The following is a 15039-nucleotide window of genomic DNA, read 5'->3' on the forward strand; positions in this document are numbered from 1 at the left end:
TCCACCGTGCGCAGTAGCATAGGTTTTACATGGACATGATGACTAGCTCTTTATATTAAATGTAGTCTACAGTCAAATTTTGAACGGTGTTCAATATGGCTGAATCATGGGTGGTTTGCTTTAGGCGTAATTAAACATGTAAAATTTAATGAAAAGGCAATAGCAATCACATTCCTCCTATCCCTTTCTCCTCTCAGGTGAACTAATATACAGTATATTTGTAGCTGGCACACCTATCATCACTACAGTGACAGCGTGCACCCAATTTTTTGTCCAAGATGAGGTTTTTATGTGACATCAAGCGTGTGGTTGCATCGTGTAATAATCCCACGAGAGCCTGTACCTACAGTTTCATCAACAGAACTTACTTCTTTTTACGTCAGAGATGGAAGGCTGTACAGCCCGCATCTCATTTGTCTAATGTTTGTCGTGTGGACGTGGGTCTAGGGACAGCCAGCATGAAACCAAGACTCCAGCAATCGGTTTCCTTACCATCTCCCTCATACATTCAGCGTGAAATCTTAACATATTTTTCCCCGCTGATGTCAGCCAGTGCAAGGCACTTCTCAGCAGGGAGGGGTATGCTGTGCGAATCATCCCTGGACTCAGAATCCCACACTCCCAAGCGGGAAGGGGAGCTACTGAAGCACACCAAACTCCTCCGGAGTCCCAAGCAGCGGTTTGTTCTGACGCCAGGCCTCGCCAGAGTGATTCGAGAAGTGATTTGGCCGGACGAGAGCTTGCGGGAGGAAACGGCGACCATCATCACTGCAAATGAAGGTGCGAACTCGAGCAAATATCTTCTCTATCAAGTTCTCTGACCGTAATGAAATCTAGTATTGTATATTGAAAGATGCTGGGTTAGACCTGATTATGTGTGTATGCTGTCATAAAAACAAGGTTGCTATAATTTTAGAAGACCAGTGAGGTGTTTGGATGATACAAATAGGCATGTAAGAGTCAAGGTGTACATTTTGCTCTTTTAGTATTTTCTAGAGAGGACCCCTTATATTTTCAATTCACCAGGCCAGGCACCTTGTTAAAACAAAACAAATAAAAAGAAAAAAAAGGGGGGGGGGGGGTGAGTGCACCCTCCTTTAATTTTGTAAAGGCGCCTCGCCTTTACAGACTTCCTGGATCCGCCCCTGCAATTGGCATACACTTTAAAGATCCAAGGAAAGCAAGGATGATATGTTCAAAGTATTACCTTTCTCTTCTAATCATAGGCATTTGTCATTACAGAAGCAATATGGAAAACATTTGGCATCCAAGAAAGCCTGATGCTTCATTGTTTTAGAAAACACAGATGCTTGACATGATGCAAAATCATCATCTATATCACCTCTTACTAGAGTTAGATTATTCATTAACCCATTGAGGCAGGGGCGGATCTAGCTTTTTATAAAGGGGGGGTTGGGGTCGGTATGCGAGGGAGCGTAGCGACCGAGCCCGAGCGAGCGGAGCGAGCGAGGGGGGGAGGGTGTGGGAGGGGGGTGTCCCCCTCCCACAGTAGGGAGAATTTTTGAAAATCAGTGTGTGAAAATGACGTTTTCTTGCATCTAAAACACCATTTTTTTTGGTATAGAGGTCATTGCCAAATTAACCCCCCATGAAAATTTGTAAAATTTAGTTGCATTTTCCTGCAATGTAAGGCCAGTTGACAACACAGATACAAAGAATTGGGGACCTTGGAATAAGCACTGTCAGCCTAATACTTTTATTATGAACAGCTTGTCACTGATACTCACTGGCAAATCTCAAATAGAAAAAAATAAAATTACAAGTTTAAAAAAGAAGATAAGATTTAAAAATAAATGGTCCCCGGATTTTTTTTTTTTTTTTTTTTTTTTTTTTTGGGGGGGGGTTGCAACCCCCCCCCCCCCCCCTCTAGATCCGCTTCTGTTGAGGATGAGTCCCAAGTATACTCGGGCAAGTGTCTATGGGAAATGCGTGTTGTAGCAAAATTAAACTGTCCTCAAAGGGTTAACAGTACAAATGAGACATTCAGGAAAAAAAAAAAGTAGCCCAGAGTAAATGTGTAGAATCAAACGCGAGTTACAGGGTCTGCATCCAAAGTGCCTCGATTGCATCATATGTTATGTATGATCCTACAATATATTATGAAGTGAAGAATACAGAACAATGCTTTCTATGCTGAAATTTTGCTTGATGTGATATCTTTGCCTTATTGCAGCTTGGAGTGGGGAAATCAGGTCCCACCAATACAAGCCATGTGCAATGGTGGCCTTATCAAATATACTGGCAACCTCCTCCTTTGAATTTGAAAGCGAGTTTGAAAAGCAAATGACAACATTTTATCCATTGAAGATTCCTTTTGCTCTGTCATATGTGCTTGATCCTTAATGCTGCCACTTCCAATTGTTTGTTCCATGAAGGGCCAGGATTCCTGCCCCAGGAGCTCCTTGACAATGGTGCATCCAAGGTCTTGGCCCTGTGCAGGCAGGAGCAATTTGGTCCCGCACTGGAGAGGGTCCGGATGAGTGCACCAGAAGACAGCTTTCAGTGGAGGCATGCCGACATTCACCAAATGCAGTTCACTGGGGACCGGGAGATCCAACCGCCGATTGTCAGAACAGAGGAGGTGTTCCAGGATGTGGATCCAGTGGCCTGGGAAGATGGTAGGAAAGGGGGGGGGGGGGGGGGGGGGAGGATGTCAATTAGTGCTATAGATGCACTAGGTTATTCATCAAACAAATACATTTACCCTTAACCCTAACTAGGCCAGGCTATTTAGGTAGTTGATAGAGCTGGGGGGGGGGCCTCCCAGGCCCCCCTCCAAATCTTGGTCGTCGACCGCGCAATCGCGACGAAAATTGGCACACACATTGCCTATGATGTAATCTAAAATACCATGAAGTTAATTTTTCAAAAAATAGATGCATAATTTATGTGAAATTATGCTAATTTATGCATAACGATGCATGAACACAGACTATTTGATATAAATCACAAAATAAAGCTCAAAACAGGCACATTTTTTGTGTTAATATTCTTTTTAGTGTCCTTAGCAAATGTAAGAGAAAAAAATTGTGATATCAGAAAAAATTCTTAAGTATTTTATTGTTTTTTGAATTTCTTTTGTATTTCTCTGTTTTTTCGACTTTATGTTTTTCATTGTTTTTTCGATGAAATTTGTCCGCGACATCGCTCCGAACAAGAAAATATGTTATTCATTGATTTTAGTCAATAAAACACCAAAATAATCATGCTTTTATGAAATTTGCCTGTAAGCACAGTTTGCATTGAAATTGTACACGAATTCACGTTTTTGAGCAATTTTTGGTCTGATATGCATGTACATATTTATGCGTAACTTTGGAACCGCGCGCCCGGGCGTCGCAAATTTAGTGTCAAAAGATGCGGGACATTCGAAAGAAAAAAGTCATGAAACGTCGCGGCGATAGCTTTTTGCGATTGCGATACATCGCGCGGAACGTCGAGGGGGGGGGCCTCGGAGTAATAATATACAAATAATGCACAGATGAGAGTGCGCTGCATCTTCACTTAGGTCAAAAACTTAAACCTATGCCTTATTTGTTTTATAAAATGGTTTTATGAACAATTTTTCATTTACCTCAAGGGTAAATACCAGTTAGCTACATGTGGCGTGTCCAAAGAAATGTTCCAAACATGCTGAACACAAACATAGTAATTGTTCACCGTGAAGAAGTGATTCAGCACGTGCTTGTAACTGATTGAGTGCATGCTGCTGAAGTATGCAATTGTGACATCAGTGAGGGATATCAAACAAATATAGACAACTCTCTTTGGGGTCATGGTTAAAACCATTTGCCCTTGGTGATTTCTCAACAGTGCTATGCCTCAAGGCTACAGTGCTATGCCCAAAGACTTCGTCTCGAGGCATACATTTGTAGCACTGTTGAAAAACACTTGGGACAAATAGTTTTAACCATCCCCCTTTGAAGCAATCAGTATTTATATATCAGCTACTCCCCCAGTAAAGTACAGCAATCACATGAGAATGCAAGAGATTCTCTTTTGAACTAATTATAAATGAATTGGCCCAACTTGTTTATGTGGGCTTTCAATTTTATAATCAACTTTGCCTACAGTTGACTAACATCCTTCATGAGCTTGCCTGCCTCATTATCTCAGCATGTGACAGAAATATCTCATCGTCTTCATGTCTGTAACCCTTGTCATTATTCATATTGACTTTGTGATGCCCTTGACATTTGAGTTGTGGTCGTGGAAGGAAGAAGAACCCACATTACCAAGACTTTCCCAGAATTGAAACCCGTGCAATAATCCATGTGAAAATTCCACTCTGAAGTTGGCCTGTAGATATCATATTAGTATCATTATGTGCCCCGATGTGCATACCATGTACCAATGTATAAAAATGGTATTTCCTGTATATATGCCAGAATTGCATAGAAATGACTGAAGAAAAAGAAAAAGACTTGAGGGTACTCTATCAACTCAGAGAGTGAGAAAGTTGAGTTGTCAGTCTTTTGCCATCGTTTTCCAAGCCGCAGAAAACAATTCACTTTCAGAGGATCAAGCTTGCAATTGATTAGAGAGGTTAGATGTAGATGGAAAGAGCAATTGTTTTGCTCTAGGGCCTTGCTTACCAAAGTTGGTTTTTGGTCGAGTTTGCTGTACAGTGGTGTGTAACAATGTTATGCTCAATTTCAGATATTCCTGTCAAGGTGATCGGCGCCCTCCCGCAGGACGGAGAGAGGACGCAAGCCTACGTCCTGTCTAGTCTCATCCTTGAGCGGCTTTCCCTCTACAGCTACGGCAGAGTGCAGCTCAACCTCTTCATGAGCAGGAACTGCTACAATGTACGTGGTACAACATATTTTTTCTTTGTTTGTTTGTTTGTTTCATTTTGTTCACTTTGTCAACTTTTTTTTTTGTCATTCATACCAGACATGCAACTGTACAGTAGGAATGATCCTGTGTATTGCACCTTGCCATCTCAATCTTATCTTGCTTCTAATGTGGTGAATTGATTTGAATGACGGTCGAAATATTGGTTATTCTGCATTTTTAGCAGCATCAGGAAATGATGACTCTGTCAAGGCTTTGACTAAGCCAGTGAATTTTTACTGTCCTGTATTAAAGGATCTAGACAATGATCCACACACAGATATTTTGTATATGTATATATGAGATAAATATATGAATATGGTGAATTGCCAATTATGCTGTTTTTAAGCTTCTAGATAAGTGATACAGTCTACTTTGGAACAGATGACCAGGTGTCATATTTATCCTCCCCCCCCCCCCCCCCCACACACACACACAGCACAAATACAAAACTGTTATTTCAGTGAAAGAAATTATTGCACAATATGAATGATTTTGCAAAGTAAGATCAATGAGTTGATTTTATAATGTAGGTGAAGTGGTTGTGCAATTGAGAGGTAAGGAAATAAAAGTTTGCTCTTAGCAGAATATGAGCTTATGAATCTGAATCATTTGAAAGTATCAAAAAGACAATTATCAAAAGAAAAAGTGACATGACAGTTCATCATGAATATCAAGGTCAAATTAGCATACGACAGTAATGCTCTTGGTACCTTTGAAGGGGAAGGAAGATAAGAGGTTTATCAAGAGATGTCAACCACATGATGTTAGAAAGGCTTAGAGCAGTGGACAAAGGACTGTAGAACATAGATGAGTTGTTGATTTGAAGTCACACCGTACTTCTACAATGAATATACATGTTTCTGGTGTTTCAAAAACAGACAATAATACAGCCCCCTGGTAATATGAAAAATTACCGCGCCATTTCTGCCTTGTATCAAGTCTCCTGCGACATCAAGCTTTTGCACAAGGTAAGTGAAAACAACAGTTTCATATTCATCATATTAATACCTTTGATTGTAAGTAAAAACAACAATTTCATATTCATTATATTTAATTTATACTGCTCTTTTTGACATGCTTTTTAGTTTACTGAAGATGATATCATTATTGTTTCTGAGGGGTTTGTTTCCCCAATGGTTGTGGGTATGATTATAATGTCAAATACAATGCTAGTCCTCTTAATTTCTGTCATGTTTTCAATGCCTGCACTTTCTTTGCAATGTTAATTCAAGTGCCTGTTAGTTCAGTACCAATATCCTGGTGCCAATTCCAACAACTGCAAGTCAATTGTCATTGAGAGATTTTATGGGCTCCCTAAAAAGGCTGTCAGTATCTAAACTTTTGTTTGTGGCAGTTTTGTGAACTTTTGATTTTTTTTTTCTCTGTGATAGAGTGAACCTTTCTGTGATGACACTGTTTTAGAAAAGAAACCTCCTGCTTTTGATTAGTCATGGCACCAGTGGGCGATGATTCTCTAAAAGCCTTGGGATTTAACTTACTGCTGCCCACACATATTGCATGGTTTGCAAATAATTATTTCATTGGACTAGTATTCAAACCACTAATTGTCAGCAATAAAAACATTGCTCAGTGATTAAGTGTCGAAGGTGAAAACCAGTTCCAGACTACCATTGGGTTTTCATTTTTGGAACAACTGATTAGAGGCAGGGAAAACCTTTCCCTGAGCATTTACATCTTCAAAAAATTAACTTTATCAGAGCAAAAATGTATTAAAAAAAACAACAAGATGTGAGACTGTTGAAATCCCACAGTTTTCCTATGCTCTGTCTGATGGCAAAGGAACCACTGCCTTTCTGCATGTTTGATTTTGTTCTGTTAAATAATAGTTTACAGATTGGCACTCTAAATTCTGAGAAATATTTGAATGTTTGATATTTGATAATTTTTTTAAAGATAATGATTCACAAGTAAGTGTAGCTGATATTGTCTTTAATCATATGGGCAGACCCATAGATGCCAAGCTTTGTCGCACTCTAGCTTTTATTCCCCCAACCACGTGCTCTGATGCCCAACCCGACCACACCCACTCACACCCAGGAGGATTTAAAAGAGAAGGATTGTTATCTTGAATCAAGAATACTGTTCTTGTGACATCAAAATACATGTAATGCATTATTTCGGGTTGTGATCAGGATTACGACCCAAATTTCCAAACTTCAAAATCATCCGTCCTCATTCCATTGAGGAAAAGCAGAATGACATGAGCTTCGATGCAGCCTCATGTAGACTTAGAGACAGCCCTTAGAAAAGAAGGCAAGGATAACCATTGACTGTAAGAAGTCCACTGTAATGTACATAATGTTTAGGTAGAAGTACTGAAATATTATTTTGTGTCTTCTCCCTCTATTTTCTTCATGGTGTTGCTTTCTTTTTTATATTTGTGTAGGAACCAAAGAGCTCCTTCAAGTTGCCCCCGAAACGGCAAACAAAGATGATGGTATGTGCTTTGTTTGGTTCTCGTGTCTTTCATATTGATGAAGTTCATAGATAGATAGATTGACTGATTGATACAGATACAGATAGGTAGATAGAGAGAGGGCACATATCATATTGATATGTATATACTGTATATATACAAAGGGTGGTACTCTGAAAATCTTCCTAAGTTTCTTCCTAAGTTTCTTCGTAAGTCAGAAAGTTAGAAAGTGCCTAGGAAAGACAGAATTGGTATTCTGAAATTTCTTCCTCGGAACTTCTTAATGCAAATTAGGCCATACTTATCTCTCCCATGTCCTTTCTTAAGCCAATACCAAATACCATATCATAAGGAACCAACCAATGACAATGGCATATTTCTTATGACGTAGGGTTAAATACATGTGTGCGCAGCATGTCCCCTTTCTCATGCCCATTTCGCGCATCAAAGTACATGTTGCGCGCAGTGAATGGCAAGCGCCTATCACAATGTTTTGCAGCTTGCTATATCTTAAAGGGACTTTACAGTACTAGTTGAGGTAGGGATTCATGTTTTGAACATTCCTAAGTGAGATAATGTAAAGCCTCTTATGAAATATGAAAGAGCATGTAATTTTAAGAAGGATTCAACGTTTATTTGATGAAAATTGGTTTTCAGATGGCTGAGATATCCAAAAAAGTGCTAATAATAAAAGGCAACATGCCCCAACTTTATTAGTATCTCTTTCTTTCACCTTGGTTTTTGGATATCTCAGCCATTTCAAAACCGATTTTCATCGAATAAACTTTTGATACCCCTTAGAACTGCATGCTCTTTGACATCTCATAGAGTGGTTTCTGAATATCTCACAAAATGTTAAAAGCTAAATCTTCACCTCGACCAGAACTGTACACACCTTTAACAACGTACTTTGGATAGGGGTGGGGCTTTCCTAAATATCTTCCTAAAATTCTTTCCTAAGTCCATTCTAGAACACCAACTTCTTCCTAAGTCAGAAATTTGCATATCTTCCTTAGTTTCTTCCCAAGTTAAGGAAAAATGTTAGGAGGAAACTTGGGAAGATTTTCAGAATACCACTTAGGAAAAAATCCTGACTTAGGAAGAAATTTCTTTCTAGGAAGGATTTCAGAATACCACCCATAATGTGCACTCCAAAGCTACACCTGCATGGATGCTTCTGTGTTCAACAAAAAGAATCTTCTTCAAATGTATATACATCCTCTATTATGCCTCTGCCATGAAGTGTCGCCAGAGGCACAATATTATCTTCGGGTTGTCCGTCTGTCTAGAATCCATTTTATTGACAGCGTATCCGAAGCACCATTTGAGGTATCCAAATGAAACTTGGCATATGTATGTAAGAATGGACGAAGCTCTGCGTACAAAGTTTAGGTGCACATACTCAAGCGCAAAGGTCATAGGTCAAGGCACGTTCATAAATTTCACCATTTCCCTCTATCTCTACGATGCATGAAGGTATTTTCCTGAAACTTAGTGTATATATGTGTTACCATGCAAGATTCTAGAGAGAAAGTTTTAAGGCCATGGGGTTAAAGGTCAAAGGACAAAGTTTTTTAAAACTTGACCTGAAAATGCAAAAATTTCACTGTCTTCTCCTTATATCAGAAATGGCTCAAGGTAGCTTCATAAAACTTAGTACATGTACATGTATTGCCTGGTGATGATTCTCATGGGAAGTTATTGATCATGAGGTCAAAGATCAAGGGTCAAAGGTCACGTAAAATCGCTAAGATTACATTACTTAATGTTGAAATGACTCTAATTTCTCCTTACAGAAATTTACCTTAAAAACAACTCAACATATATAAATACACTTAATTAAACATGGCATATACATGAATGATGACACACTGATTCTGTAGAGACAGTTGAGCCATGGGGTAAAAGGTGAAGAGGAAATTTCACTATTTTTCACCATATGGTGAGAATAAAAAAATAAAAATATTTTGAAAATGGCTCAGAGTCATGTCATGATAATTTATGTATTGTCAGATAGTCATTATTTGCCAATCATGTGAAACCATTGCCTCACACTGGCAAGATGTTCTGTAGACATAGCTACTGGGAGAATTAATGAGGCATACCAGTTGCCTCATTGACAGTTCTAGTTTTGTTTTGTTTTGTTTTTGTTTGTTTGTTTGTTTGTAAGATGACTTCTTTTCCTCTTGGTCTACTATTGTCAGAGCTCCAAAGAGCCCAAGGAGAGTGATTCCGATGACCTCCTTCTGGTTCAGATCACACCCAAGAGGGAGCTCTTTTCCCGCTACCAGCTGGACCATCAAGTGGCCTTCACCTTTGTCTTCTTCGTCCGGCAAGCATTGGCGAAGAGGAAGGAGAGGCTTAGCAAAGTCATCGAGTGAGTCACGTTTTCATGGTTTTTGACAAACCTCAAGTACCTAAAGTTTCTTTTATTTTTTATTTCTTTTATTTATTTATTTTTTTTTTGGTGATTTTTATTTTAGTTGATATGGGGGTGCTGTGGCATAGTGGATAAGACTCCCCATGTTTTTACCCACAATGTCCCTCTCGACCCAGGTGTATAAATGGATACCTGTCAATGCTAGGGTAATAATAATGGCAGGTCCCTCTGGTAGAAGAGTGGCAACACTGAAGAGGCTACCCTGGATAAAGAAGATGTTGTTGTTGTTGTTGTTATTGTTGTTGTTGTTGTTGTTGTTGTTGTTGTTGGTGGTGGTGGTGGTGTTGTTGTTGTTGTTGTTGTCGTCGTCGTCATCATAGTCATCATCATCATCATTATCATTCACGATGAGAAAGAAGAAATTTGCTTTTTTATTGGGAGGTTCAGCATCAACTTATACACTGTATGATAGCCATAACCGTGACTTCATATGATTTTCACATCCTTGTGGTGTACATGAGTCTGTGCACCAAATATGAAATGGAAATACCCATATAAGGATATAATTTTGTGGCCCTAAGAGGTCCAGTGCCCTTGTTGGTATTTCACACACACTTGTCTCATTTTTACAATGAGAAGGAAAAGGAAAGAAAGAACAAATAGTCACGTCCCTTAATGGCAGCGCTGATTGATTGAAATATTTATAATTGGCGCTCTCTGTTTAAGTTGGCAGTGAAAACTACAGTAACTGATTTTCATGCTTTGCAATCATCGGAAGCACATATCGTGTATGTCTCCGTTTTTGTCTTTTTCTGACATGTGCGCAGAGCCTTTGCACCTGGAAGTGGGGACATCGTTTCCGAGTATGGATACGACAGGAAGACGGTGACAGGGGACGTGACCGGCGACGACCTGCTGGCCATCTTCTGCCGCATCAGCCAGATGGAGAACTTCAATGGGGCGTGGATGGGGGAGGAGGTGATGGGGTGGAGTGCTGTGGGTCGTGCCCAGGATGTGAGCACGTCAGAGCTGAGCCAGGCCTTGGAAGCTGTGGACATCACCACGCCCCATCACACGTCTGGATCATCGTAGCTCCAGATGACAATGACGACGGAGGATCTCCTCTGGTCGAGACATTCGACGGCATTTGCCCAGAACCTTGCCAAGGCCCCATTATATCCCAACACATACAGTAAAAGCTGTTATTTTCCCCATTAAGATATGAAGAGTTCATTGCAAAATGGGCTAAGAACCATTCTTAAACATTTTAAAGTATATTCATCGTCAGATAGAGCAAAATAAAACCTTTTCGATGATATCTCGCTTGTAACATAACAGGGAATATTGTAGACGTTATTAAAGATATCCCTTATTTTCTTCTTATTTTTTTTTCTTTAATCACAAATATCTCAACTTAACAAGAATGGAGTTAGCTCGTTTTGTGATAAAACTCTTCATATTTTCCCGAATGAGAAGGCCACAGACATTTTTGCGAGATGTTGTTTTTGAGGTTTGACACTTGAGGCTGTCTTATGTGCACTAATGCCTGCCTGTTCACTCCGCCACTTTATACGAGCAAGATCAGGTAGCGTGTTCTTAAATTTGCAGTCCAACAGTAATTTGCAACTTTGTGAAGATTAATCCCTCAAAAAACAATAGCTTTTACAGTATTTTTGGGACATTTAACAACCACTGAAAACGTTGATGGTTCCTCCTTGGGCTGGTTTCTGGTAGTCGATCTTGTTTACCCATGACCTTGCCTGTGGCCTGTGTAGCCTCTCCATACTTTTGCCACATTGTAAAACTTAGCAACTTAAAGGACAAGTTCACCTTCATGGACATGTGGGTTGAGTGAATGCAGCAATATTGGCAGAACACATCAGTGAGAGTTTGAGGAAAATCGGACAATCCGTTCAAAAGTTATGAATTTTTGAAGTTTCTGCTCAGTCACGGCTGGATGAAAAGACTACTTTAGCTTGTGATGTCACATGAGTACAACGATATAAAGAAAGAATAAAGAAAAATCAACATTTTTCCATTTTTCTTGCATAACAAAAGAACACTCGACTTCTCTCTTTCAGAAGGCAGGGGGAATAATATTACCCTTAATATACATCAGTAACAAGTCGAAGAAGTGTGCACTTTAATAAAAAAGTAAAGTTTTGTGAAATCCTCTTTTTATTTTCCTTATATCGTTGTACGCATGTGACATCATACACTGTAGTAGTCTTCTCATCCAGCAGTGACTGCACAGATACTTAAAAAGATTCATAACTTTTGAACGGATTGTCCGATTTTCCTCAAACTTTTACTGATGTATTCTACTAATATTGCTGCATTCTCTCAATCCTTATGTATATGAAGGTGGACTTGTCCTTTAACGTGGCTGTCTGCTGACCAGCTAAGTTTTCTATATTTCCTGGTGATGTATTCCTTCTTGAGCTTAACCCAGCTTGACAAAGCATAGACTTATCATTGCTGGTTTGACCAGACCTCATATCTCAATTCGCATATTATTATGTAAAAAACCTATCATTAAAAAAACTTCTAACTCAATTTTGAGTTTCAAAAATACTGATTTGATTTTGAAATATGTCAATTATTAGTGTAAAATGAAACAATGTTTCTACATGATATGACATCAATATTGATATTATTTTGCAAAAAAAAAAAAAATGTTGGAGAAATGAGAACTTTTTTTATTTCACTCCCCAAAATTCAAAATTTTAAGAGTCAAGGTCTTGTCACCCCAGGGACATTATGCCATCCTGTTGTTCATGTGCATTATATTGAACGGCGACATTTACAGCTTTAATATTAAGTCTGGTACAGGGCATTTATTGTTTTCATATATAGACCTCACTTTCTTTCATTGTGTGTGATACTACTGCATGTACATGTGTGCTGATGGTAATCAGATCGTGTAAGTTTACAGTGTTATTTAGAAAACACATGATGATTATCGATCAGTGTGCAGGATAATCGTACCCCTTTCATTATGATGTTGATACATTGGAAAGGGTTTACTGGGATATCTCCATCACCTATCAGGTGTTTTACGCCAATTTCTATGCCATTCGCTCTGCCATCTCTTGTTGCGTGATCTTTTTGTTTGTATATGTGTGTTAGGAGTAGAACTTTCATGTTTGCTGCAGCAATATACTGGAGTTTTATGCATCACAATGCATTCTGGGTATTATAAAGTGAGCTGGGAGAGGTCAAGGGTGGTATCCTGAAAATCTTCCTAATCTTCCTAAGTCAGAAAGTTAGGAAGTGCCTCGGAAAGACAGAATTGGTATTCTGAAATTTCTTCCCAGGAACTTTTAAATGCAAATTAGGCCATCCTTATCCCCGCCCTCTGTTCTTTCTTAAGTCAATAGGAAATGTTGTATCTTGAGGAACCAACCAATTACAATTATATAGCATTATGACATTGGGTTAAATAAACATGTTGTGCATGCTCAGGCCTTGTGCGTGGCATGTCCCACTTTTCATGCCCATTTCTTGAATATTGCGTGCAGTTAATGACAAGTGCCCATCACGAAGTTTTGCATCTTGCTAGGTCTTAGCAACGTACTTAGAACAGGGTTGGGGTTTCCTTAATTATCATCCTAAACTTCTTTTCTAAGTGCATTCTAAGTCAGAAATTTGCATATCTTCCTAGGATTTATCCTCATTTGCATATTTTCCTAAGTTCTGACTAAGGAAAAAAATTCTTCCCGGGAAGGATTTCAGAATACCACCCAAAGTCTTCTTTTCTTGCGAGAATAGTGCACAGATATCATACAACTGTAAAAGTGGATATTTTTGCTCGAGTAATTTGTCGCGCCTGGCCAGGTAAGATGAATTTCGGGTGTTTTTGATTCTGTGGGGTCAAGACATTGATTAGTGGAACATATAACATTCAAAAATATTTGTGTGCGTTTTAATATTTCAATCTAATTTCTTGTCAGCGAAATGCACGAAAATTTCCTCACTGCCAAAATGTCCACTTGTACAGTTGGCCTAATCATATGCTTAAGAAGTCAGTCAGCTGCAGTATATGTAGTCTACGTGGACATCAATGTCATCATATTTATTCTGTGCAATTTTAATCAGACATTGCTATACACAGATTTGTGTCAGTGAACAGGTATACAGTGTCCACAAAAAAAGAAGAAGAAAAGATTCTTTTGAAATTTCATTAAGATTGCATGTAAAAAATACAAATGACTGGATCTTTGCAATCATTTTGACCTGATCCCACATATGCATGATGCGATTATTTTTTTTTTTCATGCCCTGTGTCTTCTCGTGGTATAATGAGAAACAAATAAGCATTGAATTAGCATGCCAATAAACCATCATAATGTGCTTGCAGAGTATTCTCGCCCTGTGACTATTGATACCTGAAACTTTATTCAGAAATCTAATTAAGGATTGCTACGTTCATTCCATCATGTTTGTGCAGAGGAGTCTATCCCACCAATGCACCTTGTGGTGTGGCCTGATTTTGGCTTGATGCTAGCATCACCTCGAGTTGCAAACCCACCAAAGATTTCCAGGGCCCTGTTTTATGAAGAATTAAAATTGATTATAAAGTTGATTTCTATCATAAGTCTATTGCAGCCTGTGTGTGTTAAGGAAATTTAAAATTGATTATATCTTTTGATAAAACAGGTCCCAGGAAAGGCAGTTGTAAAGGACTGAGGATACATGCCATATGGGCAAAGTGCAATAGGATTTCAGCATGCTTGAAAATTGCACATGCCTGAAAGATTTTTCAACATAAATTCAGACTTACAGACCTCTAGTGATACTCCACTTTGGGTAGAAATGATGCAAAAAGGGAAGGAAGACTTTGAAAAACTAACAAACAGATAAGTAAAAATTGCCTTAACCCGTTGAGGACGGATTGATTTTGCTACAACACGCATTTCCCATAGACACTTGCCCAAGTATACTCGGGACTTGTCCTCAACGGGTTAATCAAATGGGAAATAAGGAACTTGTAAATCTGTCAGTTTTATTTTCTCTTAACAAACAGTAATAGTGGTAGCAGCCACACATGCAAATGAGATTAGGCCATGATGTCACAGCTTTACAATTTTCCTGTTGGTTTGTATGATAAAAATAGCAAAGATTTTTTTTTCCCTCAAGAATTTCCCAAAACTCCAACCTCCACCCCCCATAAATTATGTCAATGCTAATTTACAACAGCCCCACAATGATTATGATGCAAAATATGTTTATTCACTCCCTTTGATCTGATTTTAATGGAATGGAAACTTGATGGTGCCATGAATACAGATCACTTGGAGACTCAAGAGACCTCATCATATCTGTAAATTACCTGATTATGTTATCATGAAACAGTTAACTT

General features: G+C 38.8%; 1 protein-coding gene across 1 annotated transcript; it reads left to right on the forward strand.

Annotated features, from left to right (window-relative positions):
- Positions 1-542: 542 nt before the first annotated feature.
- Positions 543-10769, forward strand: LOC139708878 (dimethyladenosine transferase 2, mitochondrial-like). Its single transcript, XM_071620840.1, has 7 exons — positions 543-780; positions 2397-2639; positions 4681-4829; positions 5739-5828; positions 7268-7318; positions 9502-9674; positions 10505-10769. Exons 1-7 carry the CDS (start codon positions 543-545, stop codon positions 10767-10769), a joined length of 1209 nt encoding a protein of 402 aa, XP_071476941.1.
- The last annotated feature ends 4270 nt before the right edge of the window (positions 10770-15039 follow it).

The sequence above is a fragment of the Diadema antillarum genome, unplaced genomic scaffold, assembly GCF_040938485.1.
Source record: "Diadema antillarum isolate AM-2024a unplaced genomic scaffold, OU_Dant_1.0 seq00001381_RagTag, whole genome shotgun sequence".
NCBI lineage: Eukaryota > Metazoa > Echinodermata > Echinoidea > Diadematoida > Diadematidae > Diadema > Diadema antillarum.